This window comes from Monodelphis domestica, chromosome 3 (assembly GCF_027887165.1).
Source record: "Monodelphis domestica isolate mMonDom1 chromosome 3, mMonDom1.pri, whole genome shotgun sequence".
NCBI classification, from domain to species: Eukaryota; Metazoa; Chordata; class Mammalia; order Didelphimorphia; family Didelphidae; genus Monodelphis; species Monodelphis domestica.
This window is the reverse complement of record NC_077229.1, coordinates 535,702,484-535,730,139: the sequence shown is the minus strand read 5'-3', so window position 1 is coordinate 535,730,139 and position 27,656 is coordinate 535,702,484. Positions and strand designations below refer to the sequence as shown.

Sequence of the window (27,656 nt, the reverse complement as noted above, 5' to 3'; positions counted from 1 at the left end):
TTTAAAGGTAAGGAAAAAAAGATTCTGCTATATTGCTGAAAAGTCATTTCAATATGGTAGAGCAAAATGGAGTTCCACCCCCAGCCACAAGGGTAGTTATTTTTCTGAAAGGCTGGTTCAGGGTACTAAGTTCAAGTTGTTCTTCACTAGATACCATTCCCAGGTAGACTTTGGTCATACTGATAAGACTTTCTGGTCAAAGGACATAAAAAGACCCACTTATATAAAGTGGGGACCATCAACATAGGAGACCACGCTGCTGATGAGTTGCACTTCCATATAGAGGTGTTGGGAATGTGGGAAGTGTTGCAGTACTCTTGCTAAACAACCTTTCTCTGCCATAGCTAAGTGAACTTCTTCCTGTTATCCGTTAAATGACCTAAGAGTATCTTATTTCATTTCAACATTAAACAAAAATTAACAGGATACAACCTGGGAGTTCATAAACCCTAGATAAAAAATCTTACCACAAATGGTCTCCCAATCATACAGAATGGTTGTAAATTTTGAAACAGTACAATCTATAATAAAACAAAAGTTGCCTTTTTTCTAAAGAACAAAGATGAGTTTCATGGTGGTTGCAAAAATATTGTAGACTATTATGACCTATATTTAAGAAGTGGTATAAGCAATGTGTGACAGCAAATGGAGATAAGTTTATCCCAGAAATGTACAACTGGAAAAACGAGCATATCATATTGTCAGGGCTAAGGATAACAGAAAGATAGCCTGGGTATACACCTATGAAATGAAAAGAACTTCAAGAGAAAACCTGAAACACACCGAGTAGCCCTGTGATCAGGATCTATGAAAGAACATGGAGAACAATTTCTTAGAGTGAAAAAGTGTGAATGAGTTGTGATTTTCACATAGATGATATTATGGATACTCAAAAATACTGAAATATTTAATTATTTGTTTTCATTGGTGGTTATTATGTTTATCATAATTCACCCCCCCCCCCCAAACAGAATACTGGATAGGAAGCCAAAAGAGCTGGGTCCTAGATGTCATAAACATAATATGACCCCCTAGGGAAATCCTTCATCTCTCTGTGGATCATTTTTGATATAAGTAAAACTTTACTTAGGCTCCCATTAAAGAGTGCTTGGCTCAGAGTCAGAAGAAACCTGGATTTCAAATTCAACTTTTGATATTAATTAAGCCATAATTTGGCAATAGGCAATTTATTTAACCTTTCTGAACCTCAGTTTCCTCATTTGTAAAATAAGGAAAATGATTATTGTAGTATCTACTCAGGATATTGTGAGGATCAAATGAACATTAAGTACTTTTTAAATAAAACAAAATCATAATTTTCAAATGTGGCTGCTATCTTTTCAGCCATAATTCATATTCCTCCTCTCAGATCTATTGTGATTAAATTACCAAACTCATGGTTCCACATGTAAAACACTCCATCTCCCTCTTCTGTGTCTTTGCAAAGGTGATTCACCCACTATGGAAAATATTCCCACTTTATCTTGGCTTTCAAAGCACAGGTCAAGGGCCAAACTATTACAGGAAATCTCTACTCATCCTCTTGACCATTGGTGCTCCTTCTCTCTTTACATTGTATTGTGACATTATGTTATTTTGTCTTCACTTGTTTATGTGTCATATCCTCCAGCAAAATATAAGTTCCTTTAAAGCCATGGCTGCTTTGTTTTTGTCTATATATTAGTGCTTTGTACTTAGTAGGTCAGGTCCTCAATAAACAGTCATATAATTGAACTGACCAACCTTCAAGGGCTCTATGAAGGCCAATTAAGATTCATCATAGTTTTAAAATTCTGATTCTAAAATATAAACACATTTTAGAAACATGCTCTATCACCCACCTGTGCTTTTGCCAATTTCTTTTCCAAAAGATCCCTTTCTCGTTCTGTTTGCTGTAGACGCTTGTTAAGCTCCACTATGTCTCCTTTCAGAGATGCCAAAGCTGCTAAATGGAGCTATAGGAATGAAACAAAAAACCAGAAAGATTAAGTATGGTTAAAAATATTTCTATTTTATTTTTTGTAACAGTCAAAAAATATTAGTATTTTCAGAACAAAATGAAGTCCAACATGTAGGAGAATTCACCCATATAAATTGAAGGAAGAAAAAAAGAGTGTACAGAGAAATGAGAAGCGTGCATACTTTCATTTTTTGACTCTCCCAGGTTAAGAAAGGCAATTAAAAAATAGTCTTTATCTTTAAAAAACTAAATAAATGTGTAATACATAACTTATAGTGATCAAGTTGCCAGAAAAGTCAGATATTTGCAAGGGACTAACTTAGAAGGGAATAAAATTGGTTCTACAGATGAATTCTCTACAAAGGACAAATCATTTTCTTTATTTATTTTGCAGTTTTTTCCCACTTTCTTTGAGGTCTGAAAATTCATCTAACGGCTTCCCCTGCCCAACTTTCCCTTTTCAGGACTCAGGCTTCCATCTAAAACTTGGGGAAATGTCTGATATCCTAGTCATCATAAGACTTAACTGAAAAACACTACTATGTTTTCAGACTTACTGGACAGGAAATTTGTTCTTCCAAAACAAATGAGACTATATAGAGCATTTCGTCAGGAGCATGGCAATGGATACTTTTCAGCACCTCTGAACTTGGGAGTATCCAGAATCATAATTCATTTTTTAACTTTTTGAAAACCAAGTTTGAAACAAACACAGAAGATATTTTAGAATTGCCTTGTTTAGAAATTTTTCAGCAGACTGAAATGAATAACCTTTAGGACATTACAAGCACCTTATGAGTTCATGAGAAGAATCTTTTATTCCCTCTCTTTCCTTTTCTTTGCATTATCCAAATCAGATACAAAAAATTTTTAAATCACCCTATTAATACTGCATCATATATGCAGATAGGTGAACAAAGGTAAAGAATAAAGAAAATATCTGCCAATTAAATTTCTGTACCTATGGAAACTTTCAGAAAAATTCTGATTAAGCAAATTAAATATTTTCAGGGACAGATATAACAACAACAAAAAGAAACACAATTCAACTGAAGAGATTTTCTGTTCACAATAAAGAAAAATGCTCTGAAACTACTGCTAAACTAGTCCTGGACCTTATGACTCTTGTTGCAGCCTATGATTGCTTTACTTTTTTTAAATGTATCTCAGTCCTTTAAGTGGATTTCCCTCAGGCAACAGAAGAACAGGCAACAGAAACATAAAGTTCCATTTAAAATTTTGCCTTATTCTTTCTTTTTCACTATTTGGGATTCATTTGTGTGGATATTCCCTCACAAAACTAAGAGAATGTTCACATAGAGACCACAAGAGTCTTGCTCTGCCAGATCTTTCTGTCTGTCTCATTTTTTTCACAGAGTCCACTCAGCATCAAAAACTTTGAAAGAAGAGAATGGATGGAGGTTAGGTTGGAACCTCAAACTTATTTTCATTAAATCTGGCAGGGCATGGATGGTGTAGATATAAATCAGAACTTGAAACAAACATCTCTGGAGGTAAAAGTGGGCAATAATTCTCTTGTCTAAGCTGTCTCCCTCAATAGTACTCTGTTCTCATATCTTATTTCAGGTTGTATTGGCAAAGATATTGACTAGAATGATTTGCCATTTCCTTCTCCAGCTTATTTTATAGATGAGGAAACTGAGGCAATCAAGGTTGAGTGACTTGCCCAGGGTCACATAGCTAGAAAGAATCTAAGACCAGATTTGAATTCATGAAGATGAGTCTTCCTGACTCCTGGCCACTGAGCCAGTCTATCCACTTTGCCTTAATGCTCCATGTGATCTCACATGGGTTGTTGGATTAGATGACTCTCAAAAGTTTTAGAAGTTTACATATTTATGTATATATTTATATCTATCAAAGGTATATTTATATATATTATATAAATTTATATCTGAAAAGAATAATTATGTTATGCACATGGGAAGAAAAACAGTTAAGTTTGTATATGGATGGATTGATAAAGCATTCACACATGTAATTATTCCCAACTATTTAGTTTTATATACTATACATATTTAAATGTATATGAGAGTACATCTTAAACATATAAATACGCATAATCTTAAACACTGTTAACGAACTTGGTACAGAATGATTGAGCTGAATTACAACTTGGAAATTGTGCTGTATTCTCAAATATCCTAAGCAACCTAATATTTTTATTTTATTTTTTAAATTTGCTTTTCTAACACTAAAATTCTTTAGGTGATTATACATAACTGTGAGTCATGAAATACTATGATGTTAGAAGAACCAAAATGGCAGCTAACTGAAGAAGAAAAATGTATACTTGGAGTAAGTTATTTGTTCATCAGTGATATCATTGTAGACATGAGAGTTGGAAAAAGATGTAGAGCAGGCATACAAGAAGAATGAAAAGAACAGGTAGACAATCCAAATGTCCACTTCAAGTAGGACTCTTAGTATATTGGAGAAACAAGAATAATAAGTCTTCTAATATGCTTAGAGGCAACATGGTATAGTATAAAAGAAAGCTGTAATTAAAGCTGATAAGACCTGAATTTATATTTAATCTCTAACATTTACTAGCTTTGAAAAAGTAGAAAAGTCATAATTCCTCTAAATTTTGCTTTGCAGATATATATAATATGGGGACAATATCTATTGTACTCTTCTGACAGGTTCTTTTTACCATGGTATAGGTTAGTGTTGAAAAGAGCACAAAAAGTATTTTATTTGTAAAGGAAAAGATTTAAGTCAACTATTAAAGGATGAAAGGCATTGCTACTGTTATACATTAATATTTTGATGCCTTAGGTATAATAAAATTGTTTATATATTTATATATATGGAAAATGGCATTCCAATAAGAAGGACGAAGCTTTCAGAAAATAAAATGTGGCATGAAGGCTCAAATCACTTTGTAAATGTCGCCTGTGTATATGAATAATTTAATGTAAACCAAAGAGGCAGAAAAATTGGAAAAATATGAGTATGAAGAACCATAGTTTTAGGATTTGTTGTTAGTAAGTTAAAACTGCAGAGACCCTCAATTTATTTGCATTTATATTTTTATGGCTAAAGAGGGTAGGAATTAAAAAAAATCTGATCATGTGAATATTTGAAGACTGGAATATGATGAACATTAATTTTGGCAAGATGAATTCTGGGATGTGACCATCTAACTCCTATTCCTTAAATACTTCATTTGGAACTTAAAAACCCACCATGAACCAAGATCTCAGCCATTTTATCACTCAACAAAACAAAGATTCAAACCAAAGTCTACTTAAGACAAATAAATAAAAATGAAGTGGAAACACACTCAGAGGGTGAGGGAAGAGAAAAAGTATAGCTAAAAAACATGAACATTTTTTGTCCTTTCTCAAGAAATAGGAATATTTCATGGCTTTAGTGCCTCATTAAGTTAGCTCCCAGGTGACTGGTATAGCTAATGAAGGTGGACACAGCAATAGAAAAGAGATTCTCATGTTGACCATCTATTCCCCCTTTGGTCTAACCTTCTTTGTATTCTATTACATTCTGCTGACACTTAAGGAATCCTAAAGATTAAAAAAAAAAAACTAGTGAAGGAAGGGAGAAGGGAATGGAGGAAGACAATTTGCTTCATATAACTTTGAAAAAATAATTTTTAAATTGTTATTTCATTTAATTGGGAAAAAATTTTTTGTATCTTCTTCCCTTTTTTTTTTTAAACCCTCACCTTCCATCTTGGAGTCTTGGCTTCGTATTGGCTCCAAGGTAGAAGAGTAGTAAAGGCTAGGCAATGGGGGTCAAGTGACTTGCCCAGGGTCACATAGCTGGGAAGTGCTTGAGGCCAGATTTGAACCTAGGACCTCCCATCTCTAGACCTGGCTCTCAATCCACTGAGCTACCCAGCTGCCCCCTTTATTACAGAAGTGAGGGGCGGTTGATGTGTTGAATAATTTTGCTAACTTGTTCCCCAAAATTCTTTTTTAAATACTTCCTACAAGGAAAGAAATACTATATTGAACATGGAAAGGAATAAATTGAGAAATTAAGATATTTTAAAAGGTATCAATTTTTTTTTCAAAAATAAAAAGGTACTAAAATACTTTTAAAAATTGAAAAGTTAGATCAGTAAAACATTAGATAAGCAAGAATTGAAATTTGTTAAAAGCAGCAGAGTGCTTGACAAATTTGAGACCTGTGGGTAAAGTCCTTTAAAACAACTGCTAGAGATAGTAGAAAATTTCTGGACGGAAATTAGAATTAAATCAGTATTTTGCATGGTATATTACAAGCTCAAAGTAGATATAATAACTGAATTTACCCTTACCCAAAAAAAAAACACACAGATGGAAACAAAAGGAAATACCTGTTAAACTAAAGCTAGATAGATATTTTCTTTCTTTCTTTTTTTTAAACCTTACCTCCTTCCATTTTAGAATCAATACTGTGTACTGGTTACAAGGCAGAAGAAAGATATGGGCTAGACATTGGGGGTTAACTTCTGTCTTAGAATCAATACTGTGTATTGGTTCCAAGGCAGAAGAGTGGTTAGGGCTAGGCAATGAGAGTCAAGTGACTTGCCCAGGGTCACACAGCTATGAAGTGTCTGAGGTCACATTTGAACCTTGGACCTCCCATCTCTAAGCCTGGCTCTCAATCCACTGAGCCACCCAGCTGTCCCCCTTAACCAAACAAGGGATAGAGATCATAAAAGACAGAAAATTGATTAAACTATAAAATTTTGTATAAACAAAATTAGATAAAAACTGTAGAGTGGTAAAATATTTGTATATCACCAAATAAAAAGTCTTATATCTCAATATAAAGTGGCTCAGTACAAAATATAAGACTAAGAGCCATTATATAATTGAATAGATAAGTTGGCAAAAAATATGAACGGTCTTCATCTGACTGAAATTTACAATGCTTTCTAGTCCTGGGATTCTATCTCTCTGTGATCCCACATAAACACACACCAGGAACAAGAAGGTGAGATATCCCACTAAGCAATCATAGAGAGTATTCTTTTCAACTGACAAAGGACCAGAGCAGGGTGCCCAGAAGATAGACCCCCTACCCCCTCATACTTGATTGGAATTCAGTGATAATGATAGGTTTAAGATAATCAATTTTGGAATTCTAAAGTGATAACTATAATACCATCATAATCTTAATTACAATCAGTAGAATTCATGATTTTTATAAGGATCTCTAACTAAAGTTAAGGGGGGGTTTCAACCCCTCCATTGTTAGTTACAAAGTTTGCACTTCCCTTTACCATAAGATGCTGACCATCTGAGTTTCATGTCTAGATATGGTACAAACATCTAATCTTTTTGGAAATAACCATAAGTAACATCCTTGCGAACACCCCCCCCCCCCAATCAGATGAGTCTTAAGTAATGGCCATCACTATTTCTCTAAATAAGGTTATTGTTTTATGATTTAACCTTTAGATTAATATGGGCTTTCCTGAAAATTGGTAATTTCGTTAGTTCACTAACCAATCAGCTTTGTTGTTGGATAAATGTTTCCTAAGAAGGTCTATATGATGTTATGTTTGTCATATAAGTTCTGACCCTTGTATGGAAATATTCATTTTGTTATTGTACTAGTGTATAAACCGGATTTCTGCCTCCTTTTTTTGTCTCTTGCTGGGGACTAACTATGTAATATGTTGGAGAGGATTTAGTCCTCTTCCAATAAAATCTAACTTTCTATGTTGACTTGTGAGATTTTTGAATTTTTGACTTTATTTATCTAAATTGTCTATATCAGTGCGGTGGATTTATTTTTCTGGCCAATTGACAGTATAAAATGACTTTAGTCAAACTCAAAAGACAGGCAGAGATCAGAACAGAAAAGAACAAAAAACCATATAAATACAATTTTTCCACAACCATACTTTAAGATAACCAAAGAGAAAATATTTATACAGTTGTGTATGTGCTCATCTTTTTCTCTGCTATATCACAGAACACTCTGCTTTTTGCAATTACAACCTATTAGTAGAAAGGAAAAGGTCAGGAAAGTACTATTGTCTTTCTGGAAATTTATTTGAAGTGACATACATAAATAAATAACTCTCTTCTAAAATTTTTTCTCATTCCTTGTTTTCATTTTCATAACTCATTTTAATGGTTCTCTTTCCACACAATAATCCATGAAAATACTTAGCTAGGTTGGGAAAAGCAAAGAGATCCATTATCTCCTCAACCTAGTGACAGGCTAGTCCCTTTAAAAAAGGCTTGCTTTATATGATCCCCAGGGAATAAATACTTAATTGAGAGTCACCCTTTAAGTAATTCAGTAATTAAGTAATTCAGAGAAACTAACATGATTCAGAAATTACTCTCTTGTGTCTAAAAAAAAAAAACAACTTCCAATAATCCTAACAGAAAGGTCATTCATGAGAGTAATTTTTTAATATTCCCTTAGGAAATAGAAGAGATTGTACAAAATGGACTTTCCATTTTATATCCCTATGATCTTTTCACTTTCAACTCTCACACATCTATTTCAATTCTTTGCCTTGTCTTACCCTTCTCAAATCTGACTCCATAGGCTTCTAAAAATGATATTCCTAAAGCAGAAACAGACCTGACCATCGCATACTCTGCTTCAATAAATTTGAGTAGTTGCTTATTCCTGTTTGGCATTTGAAGTCATTCATGTGGCTCCAACCTGCATTTTCTCCCTTCACACACACACACACACACACACACACACACACACACACACACACACATATATAGTTTCATTCACTCCTCATATGCTTAATGTGAACAATCAGAGCTGACTAGAAAACAAAATGTGACATTTTGGTAGGAGCAGCAACTCAGGTAGCAGGAAGGAATTCTGAAGATAGGAAAGTTAAAGAGTGCACACTTATGAAGAGAGGCATAAATCATTTGGTTTCCATTTTAGTTTAACTCTTCTGCATTATAAAACTTTACTTCAGTTAAATATTCTTCCTTTTCATCCTTCAACACCTACCTCTCAGGGCTATTTTGAGGATCAAATGAGACATTTGTAAAAGCACTTAGCACAGTACCTGGCACATAGTAGGTACTATATAAATGCTAATTCTCTTCCCATCGTCTAAGATTCCCCTAGGTCAGAATTCTCTGATACATTTCATTTTGGAAAAGTCCACAGAAGAGATTTAGAAAATATAGCCTGCAGAAGGATAAGGAGAGCCAAACTTCAAAGAAAAAGATTCTGATTCTTATTGAAAATCTATGAGTTACAGGTGAAGAAATTAAAATGATATATAATCATATGAAAAAATTCTCCAAATCACTATTGATTAGAGAGATGCAAATTAAAACAAACCTGAGATATCACCATACACCTATCAGACTGGCTAATATGACCAAAAAGGAAAAAGATACATGTTGGAGGGGTTGTGAGAAAGTAGGGACACTAATACATTGCTGGTAAAACTGTGAACTGATATAACCATTCTGGAGAGCAATATGGAACCACACTCCAGGGGCCATAAAACTATACATTTTACCCAGCAATATCACTACTGGGTTTGTATTCCAAAGAAATCAGAGATAGGGGGAAAGGACCTATATCAGTTGAGGAAACTGAGACCAATAGAAACTAAATTACTCTCATAAATACTAAGTATCTGAGGTTAGATTTAAACTCATTTCTCTCGTCTCTGTCTCTTGTGTCATCTAGCTACTTGTGAAAAAGAGGGGAAAAAAGAAAATAAAACCTTTGCCACAATAAATAAAGAAAATCAAGAAGAAAAAATGCAGCATAAATAATTGGGCTATTTGAATGCTGCTGTTACATATTTCTCTTCCACCCCCCCCCCCAACCTATGTGTAAACTCTACAATCCTCTATTTTGTGATGCACATTTGGAGAGGGCAGCATGAAGCCACACAGAAGGCAGTCCAGAAAGTTTTTCCCCTGAGTCCTCATGGCTGATGATACCACAGATATCCACTACCAACACTGATACAGATTGAATGAAATCAGAGCACTTATACCTTTGGAGTTCAGGACCCAAGTTTGGACAAGAGTCATGCTGAACGATTAAAACTGAGAGACTGGAAACATTCCAGTCACCCTCTGGTCAGAAATTACAATTCTTGTTTTTTTTTTAACCTTTTTTTATTTGGTCAATTTCAAACATTATTCCTTGGTTATAAAAATCATTTTCTATTCCTCCCTTCCCTCCCCCAACCCCTCCCATAGCTGACATGCAATTCCACTGGGTATTACATGTGTCCTTGATCAGAACCCAAGAAATTACAATTCTTCAATGGATATTTACTGATGCCAAATTCCACAAGATGGGCTGAGACCAAGCTACCATCAAATGGTGGTGGTACATTCAGAGACAGGCCTAAGGGAAGTCAGATGCTCATATGAATCTATTGCCAAGCAACAGGAAGCTCCCAGTCCTATTTCTATAGAGTCCCCTTAACTTTGCTAAGCTCCCAGGAAAAGATGCCTGGGCTTATAGTGTACATAAAAAAATGGTCAAACTCACTGGCACACCTCAGAAGCCTGGGAAACAGATAAGAGATGTCCATACTACCAATGGCACTGGCCATTCTCCCCAAAAGCTGAAGTTCTATTTTGTTTTGTTTTTTTTCTCCAATGAGGGTTTTATAAAAACTGCTTCTAGGATCCATTATCACAGCAAAAATGTGCAGCCCTAATGCACTGCTAAAGTGAATGATTAGAAAGCTTGGATAAAAGAGGCTAAAATGCTAAATCACTGAATCAGAATATACACAAAATGTTTCAATGCATTTCTCTATGTTATTAATATCACATGTTCTGTTGGTTAAATGGTATACAGCTAAGGAGATATTTCTCTTCATCAATTCCAGGGTAGTTGCTAATAGTCTTCCTACGTGATCCAGTTTGGTCAATCTACTGCCTGGATAATCAAGTCATTACCTAAGAAATCTCACAGTGGGAAACCATTGCCTCCAAATTCAGCAATTGAATAATCCATGTAACTTGTGTCTCTTGACACAAGAAAGATATCTTCTAAGAAGAATCACAATGGAATGAAGAAGTTGATCAGGCTTGTGCAGCTCAAATAACCACCACTACTTAGTTGATTCAAGTTCTCACAGGCCATGGGAAAGAGAAAACTATGTAACAATGGGTCCACGAGAGAATCAAATCAACAAAGTATTTATTAAATTTCATGCACTATTGTGCTAAATACTGGGAATACAAAATCAGGAAGTTAGTCCCTGTCTCCAGTTATATTCTAATGAAAGAAAACAATGCATTTAAACAGAAACTGAGTCTGGTCTAGAATGTAGTCATGAAAGTCCTCCTTAAAATACATGCTCTTTTAAGAATTAGCCAATCAAAAGGAGAGACAGAGGGCTGGGGGTAGGGTACTTCCATTGAGTGAAGTTCAGGGGCAGAATGAGCTTCCAGGTTGAAGTAGTTTCTATGTTATTGTTAGAGAAGGTCTGAACTGTAGCAATTCAGGGTGCTTTTGTAACCAGAATGTGTTTCATCTCACAAGACTGAATCATCTTAAGTGTTCTCACAATATCAGCAGGGTTTGAAGCAATAGGCAAACACTGATAGACATTCTGAATAGACAGCACCTCCTGTCAGGCCAAATAGGATTAGATGGTTCTTAGTGATATCACAGACTGGTAGTTCCATCCCAACAACTAGGACAGTTCTCTGGGAAATAAGGAACACACTCTTCCAAATACTCTTGTTCCCTTGCTAGTGAATGTCGGTGAAGTTGCCTATCATCTCTCCTTAAATCATACTGCTCGGAGCCTCTCACTTATTTTCAAAGCACCTGTTGGAATGACAACAGATGAAAAAATAATCCAGAAAGAATTCCACACAGGATATTTAACAGAAGGGCTACATCCTCTGGATGCGAAGAAAAGATTCTCTTCAAGCTCTGATAAATGACTTTCTTATATCATAAGTAGCCTGATGTGACATTGTAAATGTTTAGCAGAATAAAAAGTTTCAAAGCCCTCTCCTTTGCATATCTTTACTAACATATGCCCTTCCGCAATATCAAATTACCTTAATTCTGGCATTGTCTGTCTTGAATTTGGGGAGGTCTCCACACTACACACAATGCATCAAACTAGGTCTTAAAAATACCTTGACATTTGTCAGAAAGGATACCATTTATACATTTCTCTGCCTCGGAGGATCTCACAAGGGATGTGGTCAGCATATTCATGGCAAAATGACTATATAAAATCATTACCATGACGAAGAGGTGTTTTTTGATACATTCTGATGGGTGTGGAAGCCTATTGAAGGTATATGGTCACCCTAATTCTAAGAACACCATCAAAATCCTAGAAGAGGGCATCTCTGTCTGGATAGGATACCTTGATTATATCTCCAATCACTATGGCATAGCTTTCTCATCAGCAAGCACTCTGAAATGGGCAAAACTACAAGATACATGGGCAACTCATATTATCCGTAAGCAATAAGGACCGTAGAAAGATGGACCAATGATTACTTCAAGCAAACCCTAAAAACATAGGACACTAAACAAAGTCTGAACGGCTAAGCTGCCAAGCATAGTCCAAACACAGCAATATCAAGAATAGGAGGCCCCAACTAGAACAACCTCCGGGAACTGATGCAGAGTGAGAGGAGCAGAACCAGGAGAACACTGGACACAGAGACTGATACACTGTGGTACAGCCGAATGTAATGGACTTCTCCATTAGTAGCAATGCAGTGATCCTGAACAACCTGGAGGAATCTATGAGAAAAACCACTATCCACATTCAGAGGAAAAATTGTGGGAGTAGAAACACTGAAGAAAAACAACTGCTTGAATACATGGGTTAGGGGACATGGCTGGGGAGGCAGACTCTAAATGAACATCCTAGTGCAAACAACATCATTGAAATAGGTTCTGATCAAGGACACATGTAATACCCAATGAAATTGCACATCTGCTGTGGGAAGGGTGGGTGCAGGAGAGGGAGGTAAATAAAGTTAATATTGTAACCAAAAAAATAAAATTAACTAAAAAAATTTTTTTAAAAAGAATACGAGTCCCCACTCACTCATATTATATATATCCACTATACAAGAGATGGAGGGAGAAAATACATAAAATTCAAGAAGACAGCTGTTCCTGGATGCAAAAATCCCTATCCAAATGCCAAAGGAAAGGGGATTGGGAAGGGGATGGACTTGTGTTTAAGTGGGTCCCACAAATGCTGGGAATTATGTCATAGAACTAGACATCTTGAAACTTCTCAGTCACCTGAAGGGCAGTTTCTCTCTTCCATGTCCAATTAATTTTTCCATAAATACTGAAATATGACAATAAAGTTGAAGGGTTCTTAGAGAAGAAATATATAAATACTTTTATTTTATTAAAACAAGGAAGGGGAAGGTAAAAAAGGAAAGAAAAGTCTATTCTACCAGATCCAGGGAAAATTCTAATCCCATGCCCTGTCAATCACTCATATCCTAAGTCTTAATTCCTATTTTAACAATACCCAATCTTCAGCTAGAGAAAACCCAGGAAACACATATCTATTTAGGACATCAGACCTTATCCTTATTCCTCTACTCTCAGAGGCATTTGGAGCAATACAGTAGGAAGTGACAGAGGACTGGTGAGTTCCTAAAGAAACAAGTGACACAAAGATAATTAAATATCCTGTAGATAATGAAAGGAGAGAAGAGGTACAAATTATGGGAACAGAAAGCCTCTTGTCTTAACCAAGAGTCCTATCTAGATCTCTTCTGTTTTTTTCTTCTTACAGCAGTATAGACTGATCCAGACAAATGACAGAAATTGACTGATATACCTCTTGTTCTTCCTCCTGATACCTGCCTTGATTTTCCTCATTGGTGACCTATCTTACTGCCATACTACTGGAGATTACACCTTCATATTACCAAGTGGATGGGCACTGAAGATTATGATCCTCCTAGAGCAATTCTGATCTGAGCCCTTTATGGGGATTTGTCACAAAACCAGAATATGCCAGTGAGACTGATCCAGCTGAGAACCTCACAGTCTGAACCCTCCCTCCAAATATCTTAAAGAATAGATCCAAGTTTTCCATTTAACTTCATTCATGATGCACCCTCCTCTCCTCAAGAAAAGCATTTAACCTAGAAGTTTTTGATTCCTTACTGGGTAATTGAACCAACAAGATATCCAGTCTGGCACTCTGATGACAAATGAATCATCTCTTATGGGGTATTAAGTTCTGGATATGATGAGTAGATATGTCAACAGCATCTTTTAAGAAGTCCTTTTACCTTTAAGAGGTAGAGAGTCCCCCTCATGATGTGGGCATGCCCCTCACTAGACAGTTTTAATGCAAGTTCTCAATTCTGGTAAGCACCTAATGGAAGCATGTATCTCTGTGATAGGATGGCCTCCCTTTTCATTGCCTGACACTAGACCCTAACAAGGACTGGTCTCTCAGGAATGTTCCATATTATGGCTAGACCACTTAACATATATAAGGCCCCCTTGAATCCCAAACATAATGGCCTACACAGGTCCTTAAGAATTACTTTCAGAAAGAACTGTAGAAACACAGAAACACAGTAGAAACACAGAAGAAAAACGAGTGCTTGAGCACATGGTTCAATGGGAATATGATTGGGGATGTAGACTCTAAACAATCACCCTAGTGCAAATACTAACAATATGGAAATAGGTCTTGATCAATGATGCATGTAAAACCTAGTGGAATTGCTCATTGTCTATGGGGGGGGGGGGAAGAGGAAGAAAGGGAAAAAACATGAATCATGTAACCAATTAATTAATTAATGAGCACGAAGGGAGTTTCACATATTTGTCAGGGTTTTCCTACAGAGAAATTGAAAATTGATATCATGATTTATTTTGCATTATTTTGATAAGACTTAGTTAATTTGTTAGGAATGAATAATTAATCTGCTACATATTGCTACAAAGTGTATAAATTTGAGCTCCCTTTATCCTAAATCTATGAATTTGCTGCAAATGGGTAAGTGAAATATTACTGCATTTTGTCCTACAGACTTGTTGAGTAGAAATTACTTTAATTGGGCCCTGATTCAAGAACCTGTTATAAATTTATTTTTCTTTTACTTAGAATTTTTACACATAAGACTTTGATAGTCTATATTTCATTCAAAAGTTATCTTTTGTCTTTTATTTGGATTTTTTTGATGTTTTTGATTTCTCTTGCCAATTGGTTCATATACCTCATAACTCAGTCATGAATTCCTATGTGATCCCTGTGTTTTTCAGCACCTTCTTCGGGGGGGGGGGGGGAGTATTATTATTATTATTCTAAATTGCAAAGTTTAAATTATATTTAAGAGTAATTTTAGGTTAAGAAACATGATACCTCTCCAAATCCAGAAAGTGAACTGTTTGGAGAAGGCACCATGAAGATGCCTCCACAGGCCACACATTGCACCAGAAGATCCAGAGTGAACTTTGGGATGTGGTGATCTGAACTGCATGGGGTTGAATACATTTGTTTTGTATGTATACTCTTATGCCGAAGGGGACTGCTCCCTAACTGGCTTTTTGTCAATGCACCTAGAAATTAATAGTTTTGTTCTTTTCCCTTTTATCCCCAAATTACTATAACTTAAAAGTTGATTGTGTTAAGTGATCAAACTGGGGAGACTAGGCCCCCCCCAATTAATCATCAGGAGAAAATGTATAATTGAAAATCTGTTACCCAAAAATAGAACTACATTTCCCAGGAGCCCACTGACTTCCTATCACTATGTACTTCCTATAGACAAGGGATAAATATTGAATGGGAGGTCTTGCCTCTCTCTCTTTGGCATGATGCAGCAATCATGGTGGCGGTGATAATGTGGGGATTTTGAAATGACTAATCAGCCATGGGCACATGGTCTTTATTTATATCCTCTTCATTCCTTGATTTCTAATGATCATTTAATAAATCTCCTAAAATATAATATTTTTATTATTAAGATTTAATTTTAACTTTTACATGTAGGCTAGAGCCCCAGTGGATTGCTGCCTTTGACTGAAGGGCATATCTTACTCCTTCTCTGTTACAATACCTATAGCATACTGCCCAGTGGGAAAATATGTAGGCCTTTGAATACTCTGTTCATACCTTCTTATGCTGTGCTTCTTTAAAAAAAAAAAACGTTCTAATCCATAGTAATGTCCTTGTCTTTTTGATATATGATATTCTGGAAAGAAATGGAAATAGGTTTACAACTGAGCATAAGAATAAAAAAATAGTTACTTAATGAAGAACATTTCCAAGTACTCCTGAAGAAAAGACCAGACATAAATAAAAGCTGATATTCAAATACAAGGCTAAAGACAAGGGGAAAAAAAGTAAATAAGAGAAAGTTTAAGGGATTTGATAAGGTCAAGCAGTTTAATGTTCCTAGATGGAAAGATGATATTTGTAACTCTTAAAAATTTTTTTATCAATATTAGAGCATTTAGGAAAAAAAAGAAAAAAATTTAATGAAAAAATCAAGGGTTAAAAAGAGAATTAATTGCACTGAGTGAAAAGGGAAGTGACAGGAAGAACTGGGTAAATTACCTCACCTAAAGAGGCACAAAAAACCTATTACAGTGGAGGGGAGAATGACAATTGAGACAGGAAATGGAATAAAAATTTACACATTTGGTACAGAATCCCAACTTATCCTATAGAGAAGTAGGAGAGGAATAAGATGGAGGGGGATAGTAACAGAAGGTAGGGTTAAACAGGGACGTGATGAAAAGCAAAACACTTGTGAGGAGGGACAGAGTGAAAGAAGAGTGAAAGAGCAGGATCAAAAGGAGAAATAAGATGGAGGGGAATAAACAGCTGATAATCATAAATGTGAATGTGAACAGGACGAACTCATCCATAAAACTGAAGCACATAGTAGAATAGATTAGAAACATATTTGAAGCAGGGAGATATACACAGAGTAAAGGTAAGGTAGAGCAAAATTTATTATGCTTCAGCTGAAGTTAAAAAAAGGAGTTATAGCAATCAAGGTATCCCAGAAAACTAAAGCAAAAATAGATACAATTAAAAGAAATAACAAAGAAAATTATATCTTGAAAAAAAGGTTATCACAGATGGTAAAGTAATAGCAATACTAAACAAATATACATGAAATGATATAGCCACCAAATTTTTAAAGGAGAAATTAAATGAGCTTTTACCCTCAGATCTATATAAACCAAACAAAAAAAAATAAGAAAGAAGTGAAGGAAGTGAATAAAATTTTAGAAAATTTAGATTTAGTAGATCTCTGGAGAAAACTGAATGGCAAAAGAAAGAAAAATACCTTCTTTTCAGCATTGCCTACAGAAAAACTGACCAGCATAAATATTTCACAAGGAAAAGCAGAAATAATAAATGAATCCTTTTCAGATCATACTACACTAAAAAATTATAATCAGTAAGGGTCCATGGAAAGACAAATTAAAAATAAATTAGAAACTAAATCTAATTATAAAATGGGGATGGATCAAAGAAAAATTATAGGAAAAAATAATTTCATTAAAGAGAAAGAGAATGAGGAGAAAATATCTCAAAACGCATGGGATATAGCCAAAGCAACACTTAAGACACTTAAATGCTTCTATTAATAAGACAAAAAGCAGATCAATTAATTGGGCACATATAAAAAATTTAGATAAAGAATGAATTTTAAATTCTGAATTAAAGACTAAATGGGAAATCCTAAAAATCAAAGGATAAATTGATAAAATTAAAAGAGAACCACTGAATAAATAAGATTAGTTGTTGGTTTAAATAAATAAAATAGACAGTACATTGATTAATTTAAAAAGTCAAGAAGATCATCAAACTACCAATATCAAAAAAGGAAAGGCTGAATTCACCATCAATGAAGAAGAAATTAAAGCAATCATTAGGTGTTATTTTGCCTAATTATATGCCAATAAATCGGACAATCTAAGGGAAATAGATGAATATTTGCAAAAATATAAATTGCCCAAAATAACAGAATTGGAAATAGAATACTAAATAATCCCACCTCAGAAAAATAAATTGAATAAGTCATCCCTAAGAAAATTCCCAAGGGCCAGATGGATTCACAAATGAATTCTACTGAATATTTAAAGAATAATTAATTCTAATTCTATATAAATTATTTGGGAAAATAGGCAAAAAAGGGGTCCTTACAAATTCTTTTTCATGAAACAAATATGTTACTGATACCCAAGTCAGGAAGAGCAAAAACAAGAGGAAGAAAATTATAGGCCAATTTCATTCATGAATATAGATGCAAACATTTTAAATGAAATACTAGCAAGGATACTACAGCAATATGTCACAAGCATTATTCACTCTGACAAGGTGGGATTTATACCATGAATGTAAGGCTCGCTTAATAGGAACAACGTGAAAAAAATAGAACCAAGAGACCATTGTACACAATCAACAATAATATTACTTGACCATTAAGTGTGAAAGACTTAGCTACTCTCAGTCATGCAATAATCTAGGACAGTGTTGGTGAAGACATAGCACATGTGCTAGAGGGGTTGGTCTGTGTCCCTTCTCCATAGTGCCTACAGTCATTTTTCACATAACCCATCCCTCTGCCCAGCAGTCCAAGATGAGCACTTTCTCCCTCTACTCTCTGGGGTAACATAGGGGCTTACAGGCAGCTGGTAGATGCAGTTTGGGCATCTAATCTCTAAAAGGTTTGCCAATACTGACCTAGGACAATTAAAAAAAAATTTTTATTTAGTCAATTTAGAATATTATTCCTTGGTTACAAGAATCATATTTCTTTCCCTCTCTCCCCTCCCCCCACGCCTTCACATAGCCAACATGCAATTACACTGGATTTTACATGTGTGACCTATAACAATTCTTAAAGCCTTATGACAAAGAATGCCATCCACCTCCACAGGAAGAACTGTTGGAGTCAGAATGCAGAGCAAAGCATATTATTTTTCACATTAGTTTATTTATATTTTTACTTTGGAGTTTTGGTTTTGTATGAGTATTTTCTTATAACAGGGACCAAAATGGAAGCATGTAAATTTATAAACTGAATGTAGGGCTTACCATCTCCCAGAGGGGAGGGGGAAGGAGACAATTTGGATCTTATAATTTCAAAAAACATATGTTGAAAATTATTATTACATGTAATTTGGAAAATAAAATGTCTCAAAAAAACCCAAACCAATAGCTGGATCCTAGCTAAATAGGAACCAGTACAGTTGTTGTTGTTTTGTTGAGAATGGGAAAACTTGGGCATATTTGTAGATAGCAGTAAAGAAACCAGTCCTCTATATTTCTATCACCAAATAATCTTATAAGAATAACACAAATTCTCTAATATGGATACCAGTAAAGACACTTGTAAAACAAGTTAAAAGCAAAACAAAAATATCAAAAGTGAGCATTTACCCTTTATAAAGATAAAGATACTACACATATAATACACCTTGAAGCTTCTGCAAGGCTCATTATCTTCTTTCATTCTTGCTCAGGCCACAAATGAGGCCCTTTATGCGCATAGGTTTGTGCCTTCTGCATTCATTGTCACCACTATTGTAAATATATACAGGGTTCAAGAAATAAATCTTGGATCGTGCTATCCCTATAGGAACATTAATCTTAAAATGAGCAAATCATCATACTCTTAACTCTCCTCCTCCTCATCTACTTTAAGTAGGGAAAATATTTTGCTCTTGTTAATTGTCTTGACAGAAGAGAACTGACACTGCTATAATCCATTTGGAGCTTAGCACTGGGAACATTTGTCTTCTGAGATACTGTTAGAAGCTAGTACTTGGGCTGGCAACACTCAGCACTCTAAGTGATTGCCTGGAAGATTTCTTTTTCTCTTTGCTTTAATGGGAGGATTAAAGGACATTTTCCCTGCAAAAAAAAACTAAGGGGGAAGAAAAGGTGCATTTTCAATGGCATTTGAAATATTATGGCATATTTTCCAGTTTCTGACAAGGACAATTAATCTCAAGAGGAGGCTGTTGCTTTCCAACTTAACATCCAAACTAGAAACTCTAGACATGTTATAAGCTTATGCTAGTTAGATTCAATGCACAAATAGTCATTAATATTTATAAAACCTGGATTGACAGAATATACTCTGCCTTAAAAGGCAGAGGAAGCCTTAGAAGGTTCCACATGGAGTAGAACAAAGAATATTGAATTTGGACTCAGAAGACTAGAATTTAAACCCTGGATCTGACACTTAAAACCTTTGTAATCTTCTCTAAGTCACTTAAATTCTGGTCCAGTTTCCTTATCTGTAAAATGAGGATTAAATTACCTCTAAAGCTCTTTCAGCCCTAACCCTTTACTTCTGTTATCTACATGATTATTGTCCATTTCTAAAATTCAGATTCTGAAAGATCCAAAAGTAACTTCATATGGAACTCTTAAACAATTCATCAATAATGTCCCTGGTGAAGCCAAAGAAAAATCTTGGAAAATGATACCTTGCCTTGAAATTCTTCAGTAATCAGAAATGTTGGTAATAACCCTCATTACCCTTCATAGAGACTGTTACGGTCCATTTTTACTTGCCATTTGTGTTCCTGCCAAAATGGGATGATAAATCTTAAACTGTTAGATTCATCTGCATAATCTATTCTCTTAATCTGTTTTTCTCTCCCTACTCTGTTAATATTATTGATTTCAGTTTTTCAGTGTACTTTGAGCTAATTGCAAGAATGGTAAGAACCTGATGAAGAAATACAATGTTTCATATCCATATTTACTTATTAGGGAGACCTGCATACGCCCAGATGGCTGTCCCATAGCCACTGGGCCACTGGTTGGATTTCCCCAATACCAATTTCAATAAACTAACAACTAAAGAAAAAGGAGAGCATGTATTGTTGTCTTATTGGTAGTTAGCTAAATATTTTTTAAAGATATTTTGTTTTCCCAATTACATGTAATATCAATTTTCAACATACTCTTTCTGAAATTATCTCTTCCTCCTTCCTATTTCCATTTCTTCCTTTCCTCCCTTTCCCAGACCTGGTAAGCAATTAGATCTGGATTATACATGTATTATCATGCAAAATCACAAAATGAAAGAAAAGTGACAATGAGACATTTTTCTTGCCCAAGTTACCAGAGAGACAAACTAAACATAAGAATCCCAGGGAATCCTAGAAGGGATACTATCAAATTCCTTCTACGATATAAAATATATTGATGATACATTAACTAGAGAGAATCAAAATAAAGGCAATTTTTGAACAATATTTTTAATGAATATTGATTCAAATTAGTTAAAATTTTAGCAAGAAGAGTGAAGCAACAGAGCAAAATGTTCATAAGTTATGATCATTTTGGATTTGCATCAGGATTGTAAGGTTTGGTTTGATATTAGGAAAACTAACCATATTAATATCAAGGACAACAAAAAACCACACCAATAAATTCAGAAAAAAAGCCTCTGACAAGATGCAATATATATTCCTATTAAAACCAGCAACCCAAAAACAAGTCTAAGGTTCTACCCACCCATCATTTTGGGAAAGATGACAAACAAGGAAAATGAAAAATATTGGAGGAGACATGGAAAAAATAGGCACGAATTGAATTGTTGGTAAAGCTATAAACTGGTTCAAGTATCCTAGAAGACAATATGAACTACATCCAAAAAGTTATTAAATTGTGCATAAATACCACTACCAGGTCTACAAATCAAAGAATCAAAGAAAGAAAAAATGAACCTATATGTACAAAAAAATTTGTAACATGTTTTTTGTGGTACCAAAGAATTTGAACTGAGAATGGCTGAATAAGTTATGGCATATCAATGTGGTGGTGTGTGAGTGTTATGGGAATTTAAATGTGTCACTATTATGCTGTAAGAAATTATGAAGGGGATGGTTTCAGAGAAATATGGGAAGATTTCTATAAAGTTTGCAGAACAGTGAAACAAATTATATAATAACAATAATACATTAAGAGCTACTTTGAAAGTCTTAACAACGCTAACCATAAGTCCAAAAGATTCAGGAGAAAGCATGTTATTTTCCTTCCAACAGCAAGGTTACAGCCTCATCTTGCAGAAGATATGTATTTATATTATTTAATTTATATTTTTTGACATGGGCAAAATAGCGAGCCTTGGATTTTGGAGAGAATTTTTTTATAAATGTTTTTTACTCTGCCACCTTCTTTGCCTTTGCTCTAAGAACTTATTGAGTCTCTTGGCTAATTATTGATGGGAAACATACAGGCAGGAACTTGTGAGCTGTAGTTTGAGGAGAGTTCTGCCTGAGGGCTTTTACCTTAACAGTAGTTAACACCCTAGGGATATGATCCATGAATAGTTATGAAAGAACAAGTTGGAAGAATAATTCAGGTATTATATTATATATTAACAATGGATCATACATGTAAAAATGGAAAGGACCACAGAGATCATCTAAATCAGTTATTTCATTTTACAGATGAGGAAATTGTTACTCAAATAGTTGAAGTGATTTGCCCAAGGCCATTTAACTAGGAAGACTAAGGGCCAAAACTCTAATGCAGATTCTTTGATTCCAAATATATTCCAATTATACGATAATGGCTCCTGATTTTTTTTATGAAGAATAGAATGTCTGGAATGAAAAAAAAGGTCTCTAACAGATTAACAACATTTGGATCCCATTTTTACCTTATATTAGCTATATGTTTATCTTTTAATTGATTACCAAATTTCTCATCTAAAAAATTGGAATTCAGAGTATAAATTTGAAATTAAAATAGTTGTACTACTACCTAAGAGTCATTACAAAGATCTGATGAGAATATATGTGAAAATGCTTCATATTATTAAAGCACTATTAAATGGTAATCTAATAAACAGTAATTACAATTACAGAAAAATATATGATTTATGAAGGGGAGTATTGACATAATGTATAAGTCTGATAGTCAGTAAAACCTGGGTTGAAATCCTGTATCTGACTGACACATACTAACTATGCAATCTTTGGCAAGTATTATCTCAGTTTGTTAATCAGGTTAAGACACTGAACTTGAGAAGAACTGTATCACAGGAGACGGTTTTCATATTAGTAATTCTCCAAACCAATTAAAATATAGTTTCAGATAAAAAAAAATATTTTCCCTTAATATAGTAGATTCAGATCAAATTCTAAGTACTGTAAAAGAAGTAGAATTTTCCATAGCAGCCATTGTGGTCTTTATGTTTATAATAAACTCAAGGTTTGTTATAATGTTATAATTTATTGAATTGATGCTTCAGCAAAAGAACAAAGAAGCCACAAGAGAACAAGGAAGAAACGGGCTGTTATACACATTCCTGTCTTATAGAAATTGTTGTGTAATGAGTCCTGACCTCAGAATCATACTCTATTCTTCCTTCTCCTTGAACTCCCAGAATCAATAAGTTGCCAGAGAACTTAGAAAATAACAACAACAAAAAACTAAAACCTGAGACATTCTCTCTCACACATAGGGAGAAGAATCTGATGCTAGCATGAAATTCACAAAAATTAAATGTATAAGCAAAAGACAAAGAACCCAACCACAGAGAGCAACTTCGAAAATAAATAAGATTACAGTTCAAATTCAGAAGACAGTGAAATTAAAGAATATATGTCTGAAACCTCAAAAAAAAAAAGTAGACACAATCCAAGAAAGGGTTCTAGGAAGAGAGTAAAATGACTAAAAACAAAATTGGAGAGGTTGAGGAAAAATTTGAAAAAAAAATAAAAGCAAAGAAAGAAAAGTGGAGAAATTATGAAAGATCAACCAATTAGAAAAGAAAACCAAAAAATCACTAAAGAAAATAATTCATTAAAACTTAGAATTGGGAGAGGCATTGTGGATAGATACAGGGTCTTCTGATTCTAGAATATTCGGGTAGTTTTCATTAATTAATTCTTGAAAGATAATGTCTGGTTCTCAATTAACATTGAGGTAGAGGTCAGAAACTAAACAGAGATAAATAGGATGGAAAGTAATAAATAGTAATCATAATGGTGAAATTAGTGGGATTCTATATATGCCCCTTTCAGACCTAAACAAATAATTTTTTTAATAAGGAAAAAGGGAACTAAAGCTGTGAAGTGATTTTTTAAGAGTTCGATTTGAGAGACGGAAAGTACTTACTGAATCAAAACTAAAAGAAATAGATATTTATCTTAGCTATGCTGACACCTGTACAAAAATGGACCAAGAAGTAAGGAATAAAAAGATAATAGGGAAATGTAAAAAATTTAAAAATTATTTATTGATGAAAATGCAATAAGAATTACATTCAATAAAAGGCACTGAAAAAAAGAAAATCTTTAAATATCAGAGAAAGGAAATTTTAATAAGTAAGAATATTCTGCAGAATATACCTACCAGAAACTTCAGGAGGCAATGGAATAATAATGCCTTCCTAAAAACAAAGGCACTCAAGATGTCACTCAAATCTGAACAAAGGTACTCAAATCTGAACCTAATCATGAATGAAAAAGGATTTACATTCATAAAGAAAAGTTTGGAATATTCTTAGAAAGAAAACTTTATCTGAAGAAATTATTTGCTTCTCAAAAACAGCAGACAACAGAAATACAAAAATGGCTTAAAAATGCAGCAGCTCAAGGCAATAAAAAAAAAAGAAAAGTGAATTAAGGATTTCCTTTTTTTTTTAAAATATATTTTATTTGATCATTTCCAAGCATTATTCGTTAAAGACATAGATCATTTTCTTTTCCTCCCCCCCACCCCCCATAGCCGACGCGTAAGTCCACTGGGCATTAGATGTTTTCTTGATTTGAACCCATTGCTTTGTTGATAGTATTTGCATTAGAGTGTTCATTTAGAGTCTATCCTCTGTCATGTCCCCTCAACCGCTGTATTCAGGCAGTTGCTTTTTCTCCGTGTTTCCACTCCCATAGTTTATCCTTTGCTTATGAATGGTGTTTTTTTCTCCTGGATCCCTGCAAGTTGTTCAGGGACATTACACCACTACTAATGGAGAAGTCCATTACGTTCAATTATACCACAGTGTATTAGTCTCTGTGTACAATGTTCTCCTGGTTCTGCTCCTCTCGCTCTGCATCACTTCTTGGAGGTTGTTCCAGTCTCCATGGAACGTCTCCACTTTATTATTCCTTTTAGCACAATAGTACTCCATCACCAACATATACCACAGTTTGTTCAGCCATTCCCCAATTGATGGGCATCCCCTCGTTTTCCAGTTTTGGGCCACCACAAAGCGCGCAGCTATGAATATTTTTGTACAAGTCTTTGTGTCCATTATCTCTTTGGGGTACAGACCCAGCAGTGCTATGGCTGGGTCAAAGGGTAGATATTCTTTTGTCGCCCTTTGGGCATAGTTCCAAATTGCCCTCCAGAAAGGTTGGATCAGTTCACAACTCCACCAACAATGAATTAATGTCCCTACTTTGCCACATCCCCTCCAGCATTCATTACTTCCCTTTGCTGTTATGTTAGCCAATCTGCTAGGTGTGAGGTGATACCTCAGAGTTGTTTTGATTTGCATCTCTCTGATTATAAGAGATGTAGAACACTTCTTCATGTGCTTGTTAATAGTTTTGATTTCTTTATCTGAGAACTGCCTATCCATTTCCCTTGCCCATTTATCAATTGGAGAATGGCTTGATTTTTTGTACAATTGATTTAGCTCATTATAAATATGAGTAATTAAACCTTTGTCAGAGATTTCTATGAAGATTTTTTCCCAATTTGTTGTTTCCCTTCTGATTTTAGTTATATTGGTTTTGTTTGTACAAAAGCTTTTAAGTTTGATGTAGTCAAAATTATTTATTTTACATTTTGTGATTCTTTCTATATCTTGCTTGGTTTTAAAGCCTTTCCCCTCCCAAAGGTCTGACATGTATACTATTCTGTGTTTACCCAATTTACTTATGGTTTTCTTCTTTATGTTTAAGTCACTCACCCATTTTGAATTTATCTTGATGTAGGGTGTGAGGTGTTGATCTATTCCTAGTCTCTCCCACACTGTCTTCCAATTTTCCCAGCAGTTTTTATCGAATAGTGGATTTTTGTCCCAAAAGCTGGGATCTTTGGGTTTATCGTATACTGTCTTGCTGAGGTCGCTTTCCCCCAGTCTATTCCTCTGATCTTCCTTTCTGTTTCTTAGCCAGTACCAAATTGTTTTGATGACTGCTGCTTTGTAATATAGTTTTAGGTCAGGGACTGCAAGGCCCCCATCATATGTGTTTTTTTTCATTATTTCCCTGGATATCCTTGATCTTTTGTTCTTCCAAATGAACTTTGTTATGGTTCTTTCTAAATCAGTGAAGAAGTATTTTGGTAGTTCAATGGGTATGGCACTAAATAGATAAATAAGTTTGGGTAGGATGGTCATTTTTATTATATTGGCTCGTCCTATCCATGAGCAGTTAATGTTTTTCCATTTGTTCAAGTCTAGTTTTAGTTGTGTGGCGAGTGTTTTGTAGTTGTGTTCATATAGTTCCTGTGTTTGTCTTGGGAGGTAGATTCCTAGGTATTTTATTTTGTCTAAGGTGATTTTGAATGGGATTTCTCTTTCTAGTTCTTGCTGCTGAGCTGTGTTGGAGATATATAGAAAAGCTGATGATTTATGTGGGTTTATTTTGTATCCTGCAACTTTGCTAAAGTTGTTGATTATTTCAATTAGCTTTTTGGTTGAATCTCTAGAATTCTTTAAGTAGACCATCATGTCATCCGCAAAGAGTGATAACTTGGTCTCCTCCTTGCCTATTTTGATGCCTTCAATTCCTTTATCTTCTCTAATTGCTACTGCTAGTGTTTCTAGTACAATGTCAAATAGTAGAGGTGATAATGGGCATCCTTGTTTCACTCCTGATCTTATTGGGAATGCATCTAGTTTATCCCCATTGCAGATGATATTAGCTGTTGGTTTTAGATATATACTGTTTATTATTTTTAGGAACGACCCTTCTATTCCTATGCTTTCTAGTGTTTTTAATAGGAATGGGTGTTTTATTTTATCAAAGGCTTTTTCTGCATCTGTTGAGATAATCATGTGCTTCTTGCTAGTTTGCTTGTTGATGTGGTCAATTATGTGGATGGTTTTCCTAATGTTGAACCAGCCCTGCATCCCTGGTATGAATCCTACTTGATCATGGTGAATGATCCTTCTAATCACTTGCTGGAGTCTTTTTGCTAGTATCCTATTTAAGATTTTTGCATCTATATTCATTAGGGAGATTGGTCTATAGTTTTCTTTCTCTGTTTTTGACCTGCCTGGTTTTGGAATCAGTACCATGTTTGTGTCGAAAAAGGAGTTTGGTAGAACTCCCTCTTTGCTTATTATGTCAAATAGTTTGTATAGTATTGGGATTAACTGTTCTCTGAATGTTTGATAGAATTCACAGGTGAATCCATCAGGCCCTGGGGATTTTTTCTTAGGAAGTTCTTTGATGGCTTGATGGATTTCAATTTCTGATATGGGATTATTTAAGAATTCTATTTCCTCTTCTGTTAGTCTAGGCAGTTTGTATTTTTGTATATATTCATCCATTTCTCCTAAATTGGTGTATTTATTGCCATATAATTGGGCAAAGTAATTTCTAATGATTGCCTTAATTTCCTCCTCATTGGAGGTGCTGTCCCCCTTTTCATCTTTAATGCTGTGAATTTGCTTTTCTTCCTTCCTTTTTTTAATTAGATTGACCAGTACTTTGTCTATTTTGTTTGTTTTTTCAAAGTACCAGCTTCTTGTCTCATTTATTAAAT

At 34.6% G+C, this 27,656-nt stretch overlaps 1 protein-coding gene across 1 annotated transcript in view; it reads right to left on the bottom strand.

Annotated features, from left to right (window-relative positions):
- Positions 1-27,656, bottom strand: part of MCC (MCC regulator of WNT signaling pathway) — a 305,041-nt gene that overhangs the window by 158,152 nt on the left and 119,233 nt on the right. The window contains exon 2 of the mRNA XM_007486587.2: positions 1,842-1,955. Coding sequence (XP_007486649.1) covers positions 1,842-1,955 — 114 coding nt within the window. The remainder of the gene's footprint in view (positions 1-1,841; positions 1,956-27,656) is intronic.